Source organism: Hemicordylus capensis, chromosome 1 (genome assembly GCF_027244095.1).
Source record: "Hemicordylus capensis ecotype Gifberg chromosome 1, rHemCap1.1.pri, whole genome shotgun sequence".
Lineage (NCBI taxonomy): Eukaryota > Metazoa > Chordata > Lepidosauria > Squamata > Cordylidae > Hemicordylus > Hemicordylus capensis.
The window spans coordinates 456,394,589-456,410,778 of record NC_069657.1 but is presented as its reverse complement, the minus strand read 5'-3'; the positions used below and the strand labels follow the sequence as shown (position 1 = coordinate 456,410,778).

The following is a 16,190-nucleotide window of genomic DNA, read 5'->3' as shown; positions in this document are numbered from 1 at the left end:
GTTTAACACAATGATACCGCTGGAGAACAGATGGCTTAACCTTCTGTGCAACTCCTATCACCGCTGACCTCAAAAGAGCCGCCAGCTGTGGTTTCAGCCCAGTGCCGTGGTTCCCTTGATCTGCTGCCCTCCTGCGCTCATGCACAGAACATGGCGGGGCCCTCTCCAACCCCAGCACAGCATCCCTCCAGTGGCTGTTGCTGGTAGGGTCTCTCTTATGTTTCTTTTTTAGATGGTGAGCACTTTGGGGACAGGGAGCCATTTTGTTGGTTGGTTGGTTTATATCTATGGGAACTTTTGTTGAAAAGTGGTATATAAATACTCTTCGCATGTGTATTTGTGCCACCCTCTCCTGCTGTCATTGCTGGGAGGGCCAACCTCTTCCTCCTCTAGCAGAATTGGTGCTGGCACACTTCCAGGATGTCATATGTTCCATTCAATTTCTCTAGGGCATAGGAGGCTCCAAAGCTTGCATCCCCAGATATGCTTGGATTACAACTCCCATCATCCCCAGGTTTTTTTGGCCCATTCAGGCCTTTTCCCTGGCGTAGTGGCCATTTTGGAGGCCACCATACGTGCGCAATGAGCCGGACAGGGCCTTTTGAAGGAGGAAAGGTCAGAGGGGGGAGGGGGAACCACTGCAGACCCCCTGCCACCACCTAGGCTAGCCCAATTTTCTCGCATCGTGAGAACCACCAGGGTCGACTGTGGACCCGATGGTAATTTGTGGGTAACCCGCTAAACTACCCCTGCCCTTAAACCAGGTTTGCGGAGCAAGTGCTCCGCAAACCTGTTTTTTAAAATCGTGTGCTGCTGTGCTGCAGCTCTGCACCACGGCCACTCACAAGGAGACCCCCAACCAGGAGGCTGAAAACCATCTCGGTGTGAGGGAAACAGCAAGGCCAGAAGGGAAGTGATGGTCTGGGAGAGAGCAGCTGGTTCAGTTGGCTATTTCTTCTACCTCAGTAAAGTGCTGGCTATGAGAGCTGCTACGACAACCATCTGACCCAGCTCCTCTCTCCCAGAAGATCACTTCCCCCTCCCTCTGACCTCACTGTTTTCCTCACACACCTTCCCCAACGAAGTGTCCTACCCTAATTATAAGAGGGTGGACCGCTTTGAGAAGTGTGCCAGCCCATGTGGTATGCTCTTCTAAAAACGACAAGTCCCACCATTCCTTAGTTCCTGCTGGCATTTCCCAACACACAAGCATCCCAAAGGTACCCTCTGCATCCTCTCCCAAAGGTACCCTCTGGAGGTCCTCTTGGCTAGTTTTGCATAATTGGCTAGTTTTGCATATTGGCTAGTTTTGCATAATTGTGCATAGAGAAGAACAGGTACGCATGAGCTTGCCACCTTTGGCTCCAGGTTGCCCTGGACATGATCAGGCTTAAAGAAATGGGCATGACCCACATTCTTCCCCCTCCTGCATACACACACCGGGGAGTTGTGTGAGTGTGAGCAGCGGGCAAGTGACACCCGGGTGGAGTTGAGGCAGGGAGGCGGAAGAGATTTCAGGCCTGGCTTCTTGCTCTCTGCCGATGGGGACTCCAGCTCCTCTCCATGTGCACACACATGAACAACAACTTCTCCAACATTTAATATCCATTATTTGTTTAATAAAACTGAGACAGGTGCCATACGCCACAGTTTCCCAGGCTTTGTTCTATAAAAACCCCGTTTGAATTTAATTATGGGCTTCTGTTTGATGAAGCAACTCTGGAGCTGGATGATGTGTCCATAAAGTCAGAAGATCAAACTTTCACATGCCTGGCTGCTCTGCTGCTGTGACATCAGCAAGAAGGGGATTTTATTCATTTGTCCAAATATTGCTCAGCAAAGGCACGCTCCATGGAGCTGGCAGTTGCTAAGGGCACTGGCATGACACATGGACAGCCTTGTAAAAGACTGGGGTGGAGGCAGTTCTGCATCTGGCAAGCTGTACATAAACCAAAACCTTATACAGGTTCTAAGAAGGCAAGCCCAGATGGACTCTAAAGCCTCAAGTACAAATCCTTATCTAATCGAACATACAGAATATATTATGAGCCACTTTTATAAGCTTCCTGTGGAGCTCTAGCTGGATGCAGTCTGGTCCAAAGAAGTGTCCCACAAGCCATATGCATTTCAGCAATCAATCAGCCTACTTCAGTGGCAATGACAGAAAACGGAGACGCCTTACTAGTCACCAAGACATACTATAAAATACACACATGCATAGAAATATAAAACACAAGAATAGGCCTAACTCATATAAAGTCAATATAAAAATAGTGTACAAAATGTAGCCAAGATTCCACATACAAAATATTAATAACTTTAGAGATGAAAACTGTAGTTCCAAAGTCAACTAAATCCCTCCCCAAATATATCTAACATAAATCAAAGATATAAACCTCAATTATAGGTATGTGCAAAGCATTTCCCAAAAGTACAGGCATCTAGTTCATAAGAAGAGCCCTGTTGGATCAGGCCCAAGGAAGCCCATCTAGTCCAGCATCCTGTTTTGCAAGTGGCCCACCAGATGCCACTGGAAGTCTACAGCAGGAGTTGAAGGCATGCCCTCTCTTCCGCTGTTGCTCCCCTACAACTGGTACTCAGAGGCATCCTGCCTTGGAAGCTGGAGGTGGCCTATAGCCCTCTAACTAGTAGCCATTGATAGACCTCTCCTCCAGGAAGTCATCCAAACCCCTCTTAAAGCCATCCTGGTTGTTGGCTGTCACCATATCTTGTGGCAGAGAATTCCACAAGTTGATGGTGCGTTGTGTGAAAAAGTCCTTCCGTTTGTTGGTCCTAGATTCCCTGGCAATCAATTTCATGGGATGACCCCTGGTTCTCATGTTATCATACTAATCAGTACAGATAATCTATTTCTATATAGTGCCAAGTAGAGAAATCCTTCAGTCACCTAATGGCGCAGTGGGGAAATGACTTGACTAGCAAGCCAGAGGTTGCCGGTTCGAATCCCTGCTGGTGGAAACACCTATATCAGGCAGCAGGGATTTAGGAAGATGCTGAAAGGCATTATTTCATACTGCGTGGGAGGAGGCAATGGGAAGCCCTTCCTGTACTCTACCAAAGACAACCACGGGACTCTGTAGGTGCCAGGAGTCAACACCAACTTGATGACACACTTTACTTTAGAGCAATCCTTCACCTACTGTTCTGCCTACTGTTAAAGTATAATAACTGCTCCCAACTTATACTTACCTTTATACCAGGTTCTATTCATTAAGCAGCTACAAGCCATAGAGTAGAGTCTAGTAATCCTGAAACTACTTACCTTGAATTTCAAGCTATAGATGCCTCACTTTCTTGTCATGCCTATATCTTAAAGGAGAATGTGTCTCCATTGTAGAATCCAGAAAACATAGACCCGCCCATATCATATAATGCCCCCCAATCTTTCCCAATATCTTTTAACGTAGAGGTAGAATATACCCAATCAATATTATATGGGGAAAATATGGGTAGATCCCATAGCTCTCAATTCACCATGAAATATCTGAACTAAATATGCATGGATGAATTGTACAGACATGTACAAAAAGGAATCAACCCAGTACTAATAACAGTGGCCAGAAAGATAAATCAGCATGTGGAGAGAAAGTTCACTTCCTCATTTAATCCAAACCTGGACCATGTTTTGAATGTGTGGATCTAAAAAAACTCACAACATAATAGTAATTTGTTGATGTTTCCAGTGCTCTTTCTAACCTTTTCCACACACTGTCCGGGTTCAGAGGTACAGGATAACTGCAGTTATAGCTGGTCGAGGTTGTAACCGCAGTACACCCGAATGTCCAAAACCGTGGTTAAGGGCTCAAAACTAACCCCGTTTTGCCTTTCCAAACTGCAGTTGGAAACTTTGGTTTTGGTTGGCTTTGTCACTGACAACTGCAGTTTTGCCACCAAAGCAATACTCCTGACTGCTGTCTCAGCGATATCTGCGGTTTCACGCCCATTTCCAACTGCAATCATAGAGGAGGCAGCACAGACCCACCTGAGAGTGTGGCTGCTCCATGCTTTCAGCACTTCTCACTGGCAGCTTCTCAGAAAACCGGCCATGACCCTCCTCTCAGCCGTGCAGCCAGGGAGTTGCCAGGCTATAGAGATGCAGCCATGCCCCATCCCAGACTGGCCAGCCTGTCAAGCTGCACAGGCACTCGGGGCACCCCCGATCCCCACTCGGTCCCTTGCTCCCCCCATGGGGCAAGCGTTAGGGCGAGGACATGGGATGGCAGGTTGGCCACTCAGTGCTTTGCTCCCTGAGAAAGGGACAACAGCCATGTATGTTCACAAACAACAGCAACACTCCAAGCGTCAGCACAAGCAGGGCACCCCATCACGGGGCCAGGAGGGGGGCAGTGGCTGGCGGGGGGGAGTATAAAAGGCAGACCCAAGCAGGGAAGCTGGAGCAGCCAAGATCTATTTTTTTCTACACAGAAAGCGGGTGGGGGGGCTGACAGCCCCTTCCCCGAGTGGGGATATTTGCTCCCTAAGTCTTGCTCATGAGAAGAACCAACTGTGGGCACTAATGCAACCAGATGGTACTCTAGTCGCACAAGGTGGTACTCTCGATGTATGCTGCACATGCACAGTGCCCTTTCACCCCACAGGCCACTCTCTCATGAGAGTGGGAGACTAAAGCGGGGGAGACAATATTGTCTCATTTATTTAATTTTTATCCCATGAGCTCTGAGCAGCTTAACAGCATCCCCCGCCCCCATAAATGTGAGTAGCCCTGGTCCCCAAGAGGTTAAAATAGTGGATTTTTATTTATGTATTTAAATAACCCAAATAATCCTGTTTATCTACTGTTTCAGGTCCATTGCCTGTCAAATTAATTAGAGGATGATGTTTAATGAGCATTTGAATGTTGAGTTAATCATTTCTCTTTATGATCTCCTGCAAATGTGTAAACAGATTTATGCAGAGAGCAGGTAGCTGACCCAGAAATGGGATGACCTGATGGTTCCTCTTGTTAGTAAACCAACTGGAAGGGAGGTGAAACAAGATCATCTTGAGAAGGACTCCGGTCCTCCTGTGGTGGTGCATTTGACTGGGATTTGAAAGTGTGTCTGGTTTGATGTCCTGATTGTGGCCCCATGGGTATGGTTCTCCAGCTGCACAATGGAAAATATCTATCTATCTATCTATCTATCTATCTATCTATCTATCTATCTATCTATCTATCTATCTATCTATCTATCTATTGTTTTATGAAGTGTTATTGTGCAAGAGCCCCATTTTGGCAATGGTAGAATGGTGCTCTTGTGCAAGAACAGCACTTTCCTGAACTAAACAGGTATTCTTGCACAAGAACACCTCACCAAAAAATATTAAAATTTCAGGACTGTCCCATTCATTTTAAATTCAGTACCACAGGGTTCTTCCATCCTGTGGTTCACCTGTGCTGAATGTTGATGTCCTAGGCCCATCCCTTTATTTTTCCTGATTATTATTATTTTTTTTTTACATTTCCCCATTGACCTCTATGGGGAACAATCCAGTGTTAAATTGGATTTCCGACTGGAAATCTGACTCAGATAGGGCATCTGACATCTCCAGGGGCCCAAGACTTGGATTCCAATATTTTCAAAATCAGATCAGATCAGATCCAGATCCTATCCAATTTTTTTGGTACATACACAGCTACTTACTACAAAAAATGCACTAGGGCAATTAGCGGTACATCAGAAATTACTGCTAGGTCTTACTTTCGGGGAAACAGGGTATATAGTAGTAGCTTTCATGGGAGGTTTGAAATCAACTACCTTGAAGGATTTCCTTTGCCATTGATTCCACCCTCATCCATGAGCTTCAGGGTCTTCTGAGTGATTCCAGAGAGTTTCCTCGACTCTGGGAAAGACTTCAGCCAGCTAGGAAGAACTGGGTTTATCAGTTATAATATACATGCAACCAGTTTAACAGTTCAGTTGCCACCAATTAGAGTTTCCCTTCCAGGGCAAATGATAGCCACAGGGACTAGGGCCTGGTTAAGATCGGGACTGTGTTGGGGCAAAGGAGTAAAACTCCCATCCGAACCACAGCCCTGATCTGCAGATGTATGTTTTGCATTGATATAATGTAGCTGCTTTTATTTGCTTGTTTATTATTGTATTTCTATATTGCCTGATATAGAAATCTGTTGTTTAGCTTGTTGTAAACTGCCTGGAGTACAATATCTTCATAAGGTCAACATACAAATAAAGTGACTGCCCATCTAGAAATCAGGAACTAATGAGGGAAGACAAGACAAGAGAAGTCAAGGCAAAGCTGCTGGGGTTTCAGCACCCTGGAGAGCTCCCGCCTTGTACCTGGCTCCAGCAAATGCCGGAGGTAAACTGAGGCTCAGACTACCTCTCCCAGGCTCCACCTCCCTGCCTGGAGAGCTGAGATATTTAACTGGGTGATCGTCTGACCAGGAGTCTAGCACTCTTCTGCTGCTCCATCAGTACGTCCTCCCTGGCCTGTGGCTGGTGTGCAAGCTTGGGGGAACTTGAGATATTTGATGTGGAAGAGGCCAGTTCATTGGGGCTCTTGGGCTTGGGCTTGGCTCAGTGAGAGTCAGTTCTAGAGTCTCAGCGTGCAGGGGCTCTGGTTCTGGGGCCTGGGGCTGACTGCTCCGGACTGACTTCTCTCCCCTCCTCAGTCAGACTCTGCTCTGCTTCTCAGGGCTCCAGATCATCTCTGGACTGCCACAATCCACAGCCCTTCTCCACAGCTGCTACTTATTTAGATGAAAAAATAAGAGCAAGTCGGAAGGTGCTTAGCCTAGTGTGTGGTTTGGCCTCAATCTTTGAGATTTCAGGTGTTTTCTCAGAAAACCTTTGGGCTCAGTAAACCTGTGAGCAACCTGTGGGTATAAAATAGTCAGGGGTGAGCATATGCTAGAGATTCCCAATGTGGGTGCCATGTGTGGGGCTAAAACATGCATGAATGACCTGCCCTGTTGGATGCTGAGTGCATTCTTCACTCGGTGTTCAACAGCAGAGGAAGCCCATGTGGCACTGATCCCCTGCCAATATAGGAGCCATGACTTGATCCTGAGGGAAGGAGCTGAGACCTAGTGGAATTCCCGCATGCAATCAAAGGTGCAGTTGACATCTGGGAGAAGGGGGAGGATCCCAGAAGGATCACTGTTGCCCAGAAAGCACAGTCCTGTCCCTGGGGCCTGAGCAACTGGCCGAGAGGGAGGGCAGGGTGCTGGGAGGCAGGATTAACTGGGTCACCTGACAGCTGCTCAGGGGTGTGTTTTTGTGTGTGTGTTATTTGATGGAGCAGACCAGGAGCCCTCATCTGTGTCTTGTTGAGTGGAAGAATGCCTCCAGTGTCAACCCAGAAGAAGGCTCTGCCCCAGAGCAATAGCCTGGCAGGAAAGGCCCCTGGGACGTCTGAACCCAGAATTCAACAAGGGTCTCAGCCTCCAAGTCTCTCATGAACATCCCAGCTACCAAACCAACAATGCTTTGATCAGAAGACCAGGCCGGTTGGAAGGAGGTTGATTGGGTCTGGATATGGGGAAAGGAGGATCCATACCTGGGGTGCTTAGCACAGCCACACCACACACACAATGACCCAGATTTTCTCCCCCTTGTCTTCCCCGGTTTTCCTCCTCTTCTCCCCTAGCCTTGCCCCTATTAACCCTCCAGCATCCTGTTCAACCCCCAGCACTCCATGTGGTTGACCCTACTGTGATTCCATGGCTCCCCTGCTGTCTCCCCCCCCCCCCACCGCCCTGGTCAGCCCTTTCCCCCTTGGCCATCCATCCTTGGCTCCTCACCGTGCTTGAGGCGGAGGCAGCTCTAGCCTGCAAACTCGGTGGTGTGGCTCTGTATGTGCCCAAGGTGTGCAGCTAGGGTTGTGTGGGTGGCATCATGGTGACCGAGTATTGTACTTTCTCCTGGCTCTTGTACCAGAAGCAGGAGCACGTGGACCGGAAGAGGAGGACCTTGGCTCACATTGCCACACCACTGAGTTTGCAAGCTAGAGTGGCTCCCGATCCGGCTGTGACTCCTCTCTCTTCTTTCCGGCCACCATTTTGGATGAGGAGGAAGTGGCGCCCATCACCACCCATGAAGCCAGGACAAGGAGGGGAAACTCTTCCTTCCCATGCAAAAGATGGTCCCTGCCGTCTCCGAAGTGGTATTGACCAGCTTGCCTGTGCTTTGTGTCTTTGTTCCACAGGGTACGGCCATGCAGCCCCTAGCACCGATGGCGGGAAAGTCTTCTGTATGTTCTATGCCCTGCTGGGGATACCCCTCACCCTGGTCATGTTCCAGAGCCTGGGCGAGAGGATCAACACTTTTGTGAGGTACCTCCTCCACCGCATCAAGAAGTGCCTTGGCATGAGACGGCCAGAAGTCTCCATGGCCAACATGGTCACCATTGGGTTCTTCTCTTGCATCAGCACCCTTTGCATCGGGGCCGCAGCATTCTCCTACTACGAGAACTGGACCTTCTTCCAGGCCTACTACTACTGCTTTATCACCCTCACCACCATCGGCTTTGGGGACTACGTGGCCCTTCAGAAGGAGCAGGCCCTCCAGAACAAGCCCCAGTATGTGGCCTTCAGTTTCATCTACATCTTAACCGGGCTGACCGTCATCGGGGCCTTCCTCAACCTGGTGGTGCTGCGGTTCATGACCATGAATGCTGAGGACGAGAAGCGGGATGCTGAGCACCGGGCCCTGCTGACCCGCAACGGGCAGGCCAGCAGCGTGCACACCACCGACACCACCACTTCCTCAACGGCGGCTGCGCTGGGGGGTGTGGTGGGCGGGGGGAGCGGCACTGGCAGGGGGGGGCTCCGGAACGTCTACGCCGAGGTCCTGCACTTCCAGTCCATGTGCTCCTGCCTCTGGTACAAGAGCCGGGAGAAGCTACAGTACTCTATCCCTATGATCATCCCCAGAGACCTTTCCACCTCGGACACGTGCATGGAGCAGAGCCATTCCTCGCCTGGCCACTACCCCGAGACTCCGTCCAACAGATGCTTCTGCAATGCCCAACGTTCGGCCATCAGCTCTGTCTCCACAGGACTCCACAGCCTCTCGGCCTTCCAAGGACTCATGAAACGCCGGAGCTCTGTGTGAACTCCAGGAGCCCTTCTGGAAACAATCCTTGGCTTCAGAGCCAGGGAGGGAACTAAGGGAGACAGGCACAGAAACCCAGCAGGGGGAGAAACAGGACAGCAACCACACCTAGGGTTTATACAGAGCATATCTATAGATGCACGAGAGGAAGAGCACTGGGTGTCTTGGGCATGTGCAATGAGAGCAAAGCCCATCGACAGATGGATCCAGGGCTGGGCTGGCTGTCTCGGCCAATGTCCTGGGGAACGGAACCCCCCGATTCCGTACAGGTGGAGCAAGGAATAGCTTTGGCCAGGCTCCCCTGTAAGTCAGGGAGGGAGGGAAATAGAGGTCACTCCTCCAGTGGGGCACACATTGTGCAGCCTGTTCTCCCTAGGAAAGGAGTCTCAGATGATGCTCCTTTGGTTGGTGAAGGGTTTAAATGTTCATTTTGCAGCAACTCCACAAAATGTGAAACTTGAAAATAACTTTCTACACCCTTACAGGATCACCGGGGTGAGTGGGGGTGGGTGGGGGCTCTGTGTGTGTGCGTGTGTGAATTTGTTCTTCTGCGGACGGGGGGAGGAGACAGCAGTTCTTCCCCTCCAGCCCTACGGGGGGAGGGCTGAGCACAGCAGCACTGCCCCACTCTTTGGGGCCCACACATGCCTGTATGAAGCACTTCCTCCTCCTCCTCCTCCCTTCACCACCCCTTTTGTGTCATGTGCCAGGAGCGGGTCAAAGGAGGCACAGCTGCCTCTCCTTCCCAGCCTCCACAGGCCCCTCCCTTTCCCAGGCTGCACTGTCCGCAGACTGCCCCACTCATCAGGCTGAGGAACGACCAGTGTGGCTCTCCTTAATGCTTCTGGGGCCGGGTGGGATGAGGGGGAGAGCGGAGCCCATGGCACTCCGGGAGGGAGAGGCAGCAGCGGTCCCTCCTTTGCCTCCCCCCTCCTGCCATCTCGTTCAGACCAGCCACTCCTGCGATGCCCAATGGAAATCCCAGCTGTGGAGGCCTCTCACGGGCCCCTGTGGCAGAGGGCGAGGCGTCGGCTTCTGCGTGCAGAGTGTGGGCCAAGGGGGTCAGTTGTGAGTTGTGCCCGTGAGTAGCAACATCCCGACTCAATGGATGAGAGGAAGGCCTGTTGAAAGGCAGTCGTCCTTTAGACGACTCCCTGAGTGGTGCAAGGGAAACACTGAGGCCGTCCACATGGCCAAAAACGTTGGCAGGGGGAGGGGGCTGGCAGGGAGGGAGGCTCCTCCCTGATGGAGATTCGTTTTACGGCTGAGCAGAGCAGGGAGCTGGAGGAGGAAGCCATCCCGTCTCCCTCAACGGCAATGCCCTGCCCCTGCTCGGCGTGTCCTTGGGCTGCCTGCAGACTGTGCGCTGGGTAGAAGAGCACACTTGCACCCCAGGGAATAGTTCGAGGGAAAACCTCGTGGGGCAGTGCAGGAATCAGCCTCAATCCAGGCACCTCCCATGTGCAGCTCTGGCCCCATAGGGCTGCTCATGGAAATCGCCGTATTTACTCAGGATGTGGTCCGGTGCATTTTGCTGCTCGGAGTGGGCCACTGCTCTGCAAAAGCCATCGCTTCTCCATCGTGCTCCTTTCCCTAAGGACAACTTTTCCTTCGTCCGCACTCAGGAAAGCAGCCCAGAGTACAAAAGTGCTCAAAGCAGCCCTGATTGCTTAGGGTGGGTGTATGCAGAACAACAGAGTGCACAAACGTCCTGCCTGGCCGCCTTCCTGCATGCAAGTCCATTCCTGACATCTTCACATGGGGCCATGACCCTCCTAATGCCCACACACTCCACTGAATGGATCTCGAGGTTGTCCCCTATTTCTTTCCTTTCTCAGCCCCTCTCTCCTTTTTCATGCTCTCTGCAGTGTTTCCACATGGGTTGGATGGGAACCCATTCGGTGGGAACCCAGGTTCAAGACCTCTTGGCCTACTCTCGGCTTCTCAGCTTCAACCCTCCTGAAGAAGTTGGCCTACAACTGCCATAGTGCCCGACTAATGGTTCTGTGGTTGGGCACAACGGAAGCTGTAGCCTATGTGATTGCATCAGCATCTCCACAAATGCCAGCTGAACTTTAAAAGATGGGCTAAAAGACCACGGTGACTCATGATTTGAGGGACGTCAAAAGATTCAGCGCCTGACTCAATGCATTGCAGACTGAGATGGTTGTGTGAACTGGCCTCTCCAACCTGGGTCAAAGACCCAGAAGGGAAAGATACCTTCCCTCATGACAATGTCTTCTGTTTATTTTAAGACACTTGGACCCACTTTTCTGTTTAAAGGCACTCAAAGAGAACAGAACAGACAGCAGACACAACTAAGCTCTTGGGGCAACTTCACGCCATATGATTGGAAGGTACCAGCTTTGGACCCACCAAAACTAGCCTTGGGGTGGATTTGGTTGCTGTCGAAGGTAGTAGGAGTGTGCAAAAAACCGGTTGGCCCAGTTTGGTTCAAGTCCAAAGTGGACCCAAACCAGACTAGGCCAGTTCAGTTTTGCATCTCCTCAAACCCCGCATTTCGGTTCAATTCGGGGAGTTCATGAATTTAAAAAGAAAATTAAATTAACTTACCCCCTCCAGGGGGTGCTGCCACAGCCATCTGGGTATGTGTCTCCAGAGACTCCCCCTCCCGCCCCAGCCTCCATTACAGCCCCAAATCATCCAGTTCGAGTGGCCTTTGGCCCGTTCCGGGGCTGTTCTCTGTCGCAGCAGCCATTTTAGAGGCCACCATGCATGCCCAATTGGCCACTGCATGACCGGTAATTTTTAACTTTAAAAAAAACATAGAACAGGTCAGGGGGGTTGCCTCGATATTGATTCGAACCAGGTTGGGTGGGTTCGGCTTGATATCGAACCGTCAAACCGAACCGGTTCGATGTCAAACGGGTTTGGTTCTGAACTGTTTTGCGCATCCCTAGAAGGGAGTGGGATGCGAAAGAGAGAGAAAGCTGACCCCAGGACACTATCACCCAGCCCAGGCAGAGAATCCCCTCCTCACATGCCATTTTATCAGAAAGGAACCCTGAAAACCAACCCTGAGTCATATGCACAAGGGGTGGGCCAGTGAGCAGCAGTTGGAAAGACAAGTGAGGTCCGACTCCAGTGGGCAACGGAAGGTGGCCGTGTGTGGTTCTCCCTTGCTGCTCCTTGGGCAAGTTCCATGGACGACCTCCTCCCTCCCTCCCTCCCACTGATGATGACCTCTTGCTCTGGAGCTCAGCACATCGACCTTCTCCGTGCCGTCCGTCCGTTGCTCTCCCATCTCTGCCTCACATCGGCACAGAGAGGAGAATGGCTGAGGGGCTGGGAGCAGAAAGCCAGCAAAGCGGGAGCAAGAGAGAGAGAGGCTGACAGGACAGCCGCGCTTCCTGGCTGAAACAAGCTCACGCATCAGCAAGCAAATCAGGCTAAGACGGTCTTAGGCGAAAGCTTTTTCTAGTCCTGCCCACGTGACCCCAGCTGCGGCGGCAGAAGCAACCCGCCTGGCGTCACGTAGGCAAAGGAGACGCCACCCAAGGCTGGCTGGGCTGGAGGCAGGGTCTCCAGCATGCCCCTCCCTGGGCCACGGAGGTGCTTCTGGAGTGGCACAGCAGAGAGGAGGAGGAGGAGGAGGTGGTGGTGGTGGTGGTGGAGGAGGAGGCAAACTGGGCCAGAGCTCCTGGCCAGGCAAGGCAAGGGGCAGGGGAAGGCATGCGCGAAAGCCACAGCCCTGCTCCATCCATCTTTGCAGAGCTGAGTGTCCAGGTCTCTTTGGGAGCGCAATTGTGCCAGGAAGCATGAAACAAGCATCTTGCTCTTTCAGAGGGCCGCGGCTGGGTTCTCTCTGCTGCCCATCAGCCCCCTCCCAGTCAGCAAGCAATCCTCATGGACTGCGGAGTGGTGGGGGGCGGGGGCGGGGAGGAGTGTTGCCGCCGCTGCTGCTGCTGCTGCATATTTGCTACCTGTAAGTAAGCGGGGGGAGTAATCTCTGCAGCTTGCTTGCTTGCTTGCTTGCTTGCTTGCTTAAGTGCCGTCAAGTCCGTGTCGACTCTTAGTACAGCTTAGCCAGGGCTTAATTCCTCCAAGGACAGCTCAGAGCCAGGGCCCACGCGTGCCTGGGCCGCCTCCTCCTCCTCCTCTTCCTCCTAGCCAGAGGAAGTGTGCCAAATGGCTCTTCCTTGCTCCCTGGGTGGCTAGCACTAGAAGCATCCTTTGAGAGCTCAAGGCTGAGGCTAGCCAGCGGCTCTCACCCATGCTTCCTCAGATGGTGGTGTTGGACTACAGTTCCATCCTCCTCAGCCACAATGGCCAAAGGCCGACAGTGGGGATGATGGGAGTTATAGTCCAACAATTTCTGGGGGACCAAGCTTGAGCAACCCTGGGCCCATGGAATCCTTCCTCAAAGAAAGGCCTGTGCTTACTGCAGTTAAAGCACCTCTGGTGTGAGGAACTGGCCTTGTGCCTTTGGCCTTTTGGCCTCCTCCTCATGCCTCCTGAGTGAGAAGCCAGCCCCGTGTGTTGAACACCGCATGGTTCATCCAAGGGCTTCCCAACCTTGGTTCCTCAGGTGCTGTTGTGGCTGTAGTCCATCAACATCTGGGGAACCAAGGTTGAGAAGCCCACGTTTATCCCATGCCTGGCCACCGTGGTTTTCTTCTCTCTCCTCATGGGTGAAGGGTTTGTTTGCTGGCCACCTCAAAGCTGATTTTCGTGACCTTTTCACACATTACATTTGTTCAGGTCTTCCCTTCCAATGTATTTAAATGTGTTCAGAAAGGTGAAACTGCTTCTTCACACAAGCTGTAATTAGTCTATGGAATTCCCTGCCACAAGATGTGGTGATTGCCACTGGTCTAGATGGCTTTGAAAGGGGCATAGTCACATCCATGGAGAGCTTTTCTTTTACAGCCACAGGGCTCTGTGGGCGCCAGGAGTCGGAATTGACTTGACGGCACACTTTACCTTTTATACAACAGGTAGCTGGTGGGCTCACCGGGTTGAGCTGGTCTGCGGGACCCAAGGACAGATCCTGTAGGCAGATGCTTTTGCTGCTGTGATTGCAGGGGAGGGAGCCAGCCCTGTGCTTTTCTACCTCGGGGAGAGCTCTCTCAGCATTCCTGCTCCTCTTCACAGCACCACCCACTTCTGGTGCAGTCCCCCTTTCTGTACCTGTTGGTGCTGAAATGAAATGAAATGGATTGATATATACATCTCTGGGGATGAAAAAGACGAAAGCATCTTTGACTCAGCGTTAGGCTCCGCCTGTTTCCCAGTCTGGGGAACCACCAGCCACATCTGGCCAATGGAAGTCACTGCAAGGGAGCCCAGACAAACAGCACAGTAGCCTTGGGCATAGCAGCATGAGGCCAGAAGGAACCCTGTGGTTCTCTCCTGGGCGCTTCCCAGGCTAGCTGCTCGTCAGCAGCAAAACGCCTCCGTCCGGGCAAGTCTCATTGAAAATGGAAACCGCAGGGGGAGCAGTCTCGCAGAAACTGGCAACCTGAAAAGATACGTCCTGGTCCCGTTGCAGGGTCTAGTCTGGCAAGCACCTTGGTGGTCCCTCCAGAACAGAGCTGGAGATGCCCCTGCTGCAGTCGGCGGCTTTGCCGTCATACCCCACCTCATCATTTCACAACCTTCTTCCCAATCTGGACATCAATCTCTGTGTTTGCTGTCCAGGTGTATACCCCACCGTTCCATGGCACAATCCAACAGCGTTGTGGTTGTGGTCATGCTAGTTTAGTTCTTTGGAACCATCTCCCTGAAATATGGAGCATCCGAAACCTCTCCAGAGAGGCCAGTTCACACAACCTAGTTGGCATCATGCGGACATTTGCTGCAGGGCAGGAGGTCAGGGCGAAGTGCCTACACTTTGCCCCAGGCTGGAAACCCTCCCCCTGGGCGAAAAGCCCTGTGTAGATCCAAGGGAACGTGGGCCACCTGGCCACGCTGGCTCCCCGCCTTTTCTTGCCCCCTTCCCTGCAGTTGGTAGGAGGGGGGTTCTCCACCTTGGGCCCCCAGATGTTGCTGGGCTACAACTCCCATCATCCAGGGGGGTGATGGGAGTTGTAGCCCAACAGCATCTGGGGACCCTGTGGTAGATGCTTGGGCCACAGAGCTCTGGCTATGAGTCCACTCATGGCCTGGCCAGCTGTCAGCGGAATGGTCCCTCACAGGCACTCACTCAGGACGCCCAGAAGGTGGGCGGCTCCTTCCTGTCCCCCTCCTCCGGGCCCAGCTCTCCCACCTGCGGCTGCCTCCCCTCACTTTGTGCCTTGGCTTTGGGTCAGCTTTTCAAATATGCAACGTTTCATGCCATGCCAGCCGGAGAGGCTGGTTGGTGCGGCCCCCTCACGCCGGACACCCCCTTTTTGCCATGAGAAGGCAGTCTTGATGGCCATGCGCCTGTTTGCTGTGGAGGTCCCCCCTCCTTCATCCCGCACAGACCTGCAGGAGTCTGAGCTCTCTTATGGCTTGTAGCAGCTTCGCATTCCCGTCTGTACTAAGCTTCGACTCAGCGCGCACCACACCGGACCCAATCCCTTCGCAACCCAGTTCTGCAGGTTGCAAAAGCCCGTCGTCTCTCCTCACTAGCAGATGAATGGTGGGTTATGCTTTGGGGTGTCCTGGAGGAGCCTGACTGAAGTGATGTTAAATCTGCTGACCCCTTGATCTGACCCAGCCAGGCTCTTCGTAGGCCCACATGAGCGCTGCTACTGATGACCCTGCCAGTGGATTATAGGAACACTACCGCAAAATCATGAACTGTAGCGGAAGACCCTTCTGATCATCTTTACTGCAAAGCAGTAGGCCCCGATCCAGAGGATGTTAGTTACACCTAAGCCAAGGGCTTTCAAGCTTGGGACCTCCAGATGTTGTTGGACTGCAACTCCCATCATCCCCAGCCATAATGGTGATTGTGACTGGGGATGATGGGTGTTGTAGTCCAACATCTGGGGACCCAAGTATTGAGAATCCCTGACCTAAGCTGTGTTGAAACCCATGGGCCCAAATTGTCACAACTAATGGAGACCCATTCACTTCCATTGGTGTAACAATCATGGTCTGAATCAGGGCCATAATGCAGGGCTTAAGGGATGCTCAGACAGG

At 52.0% G+C, this 16,190-nt stretch overlaps 1 protein-coding gene across 1 annotated transcript in view; it reads left to right on the top strand.

The window, feature by feature from the left end:
- The window catches only part of KCNK3 (potassium two pore domain channel subfamily K member 3), a 97,092-nt gene extending 87,515 nt beyond the window's left edge, over positions 1-9,577 (top strand). The window contains exon 2 of the mRNA XM_053250020.1: positions 8,191-9,577. Coding sequence (XP_053105995.1) covers positions 8,191-9,098 — 908 coding nt within the window. The 3' untranslated portion in view covers positions 9,099-9,577. The remainder of the gene's footprint in view (positions 1-8,190) is intronic.
- Positions 9,578-16,190: the final 6,613 nt, after the last annotated feature.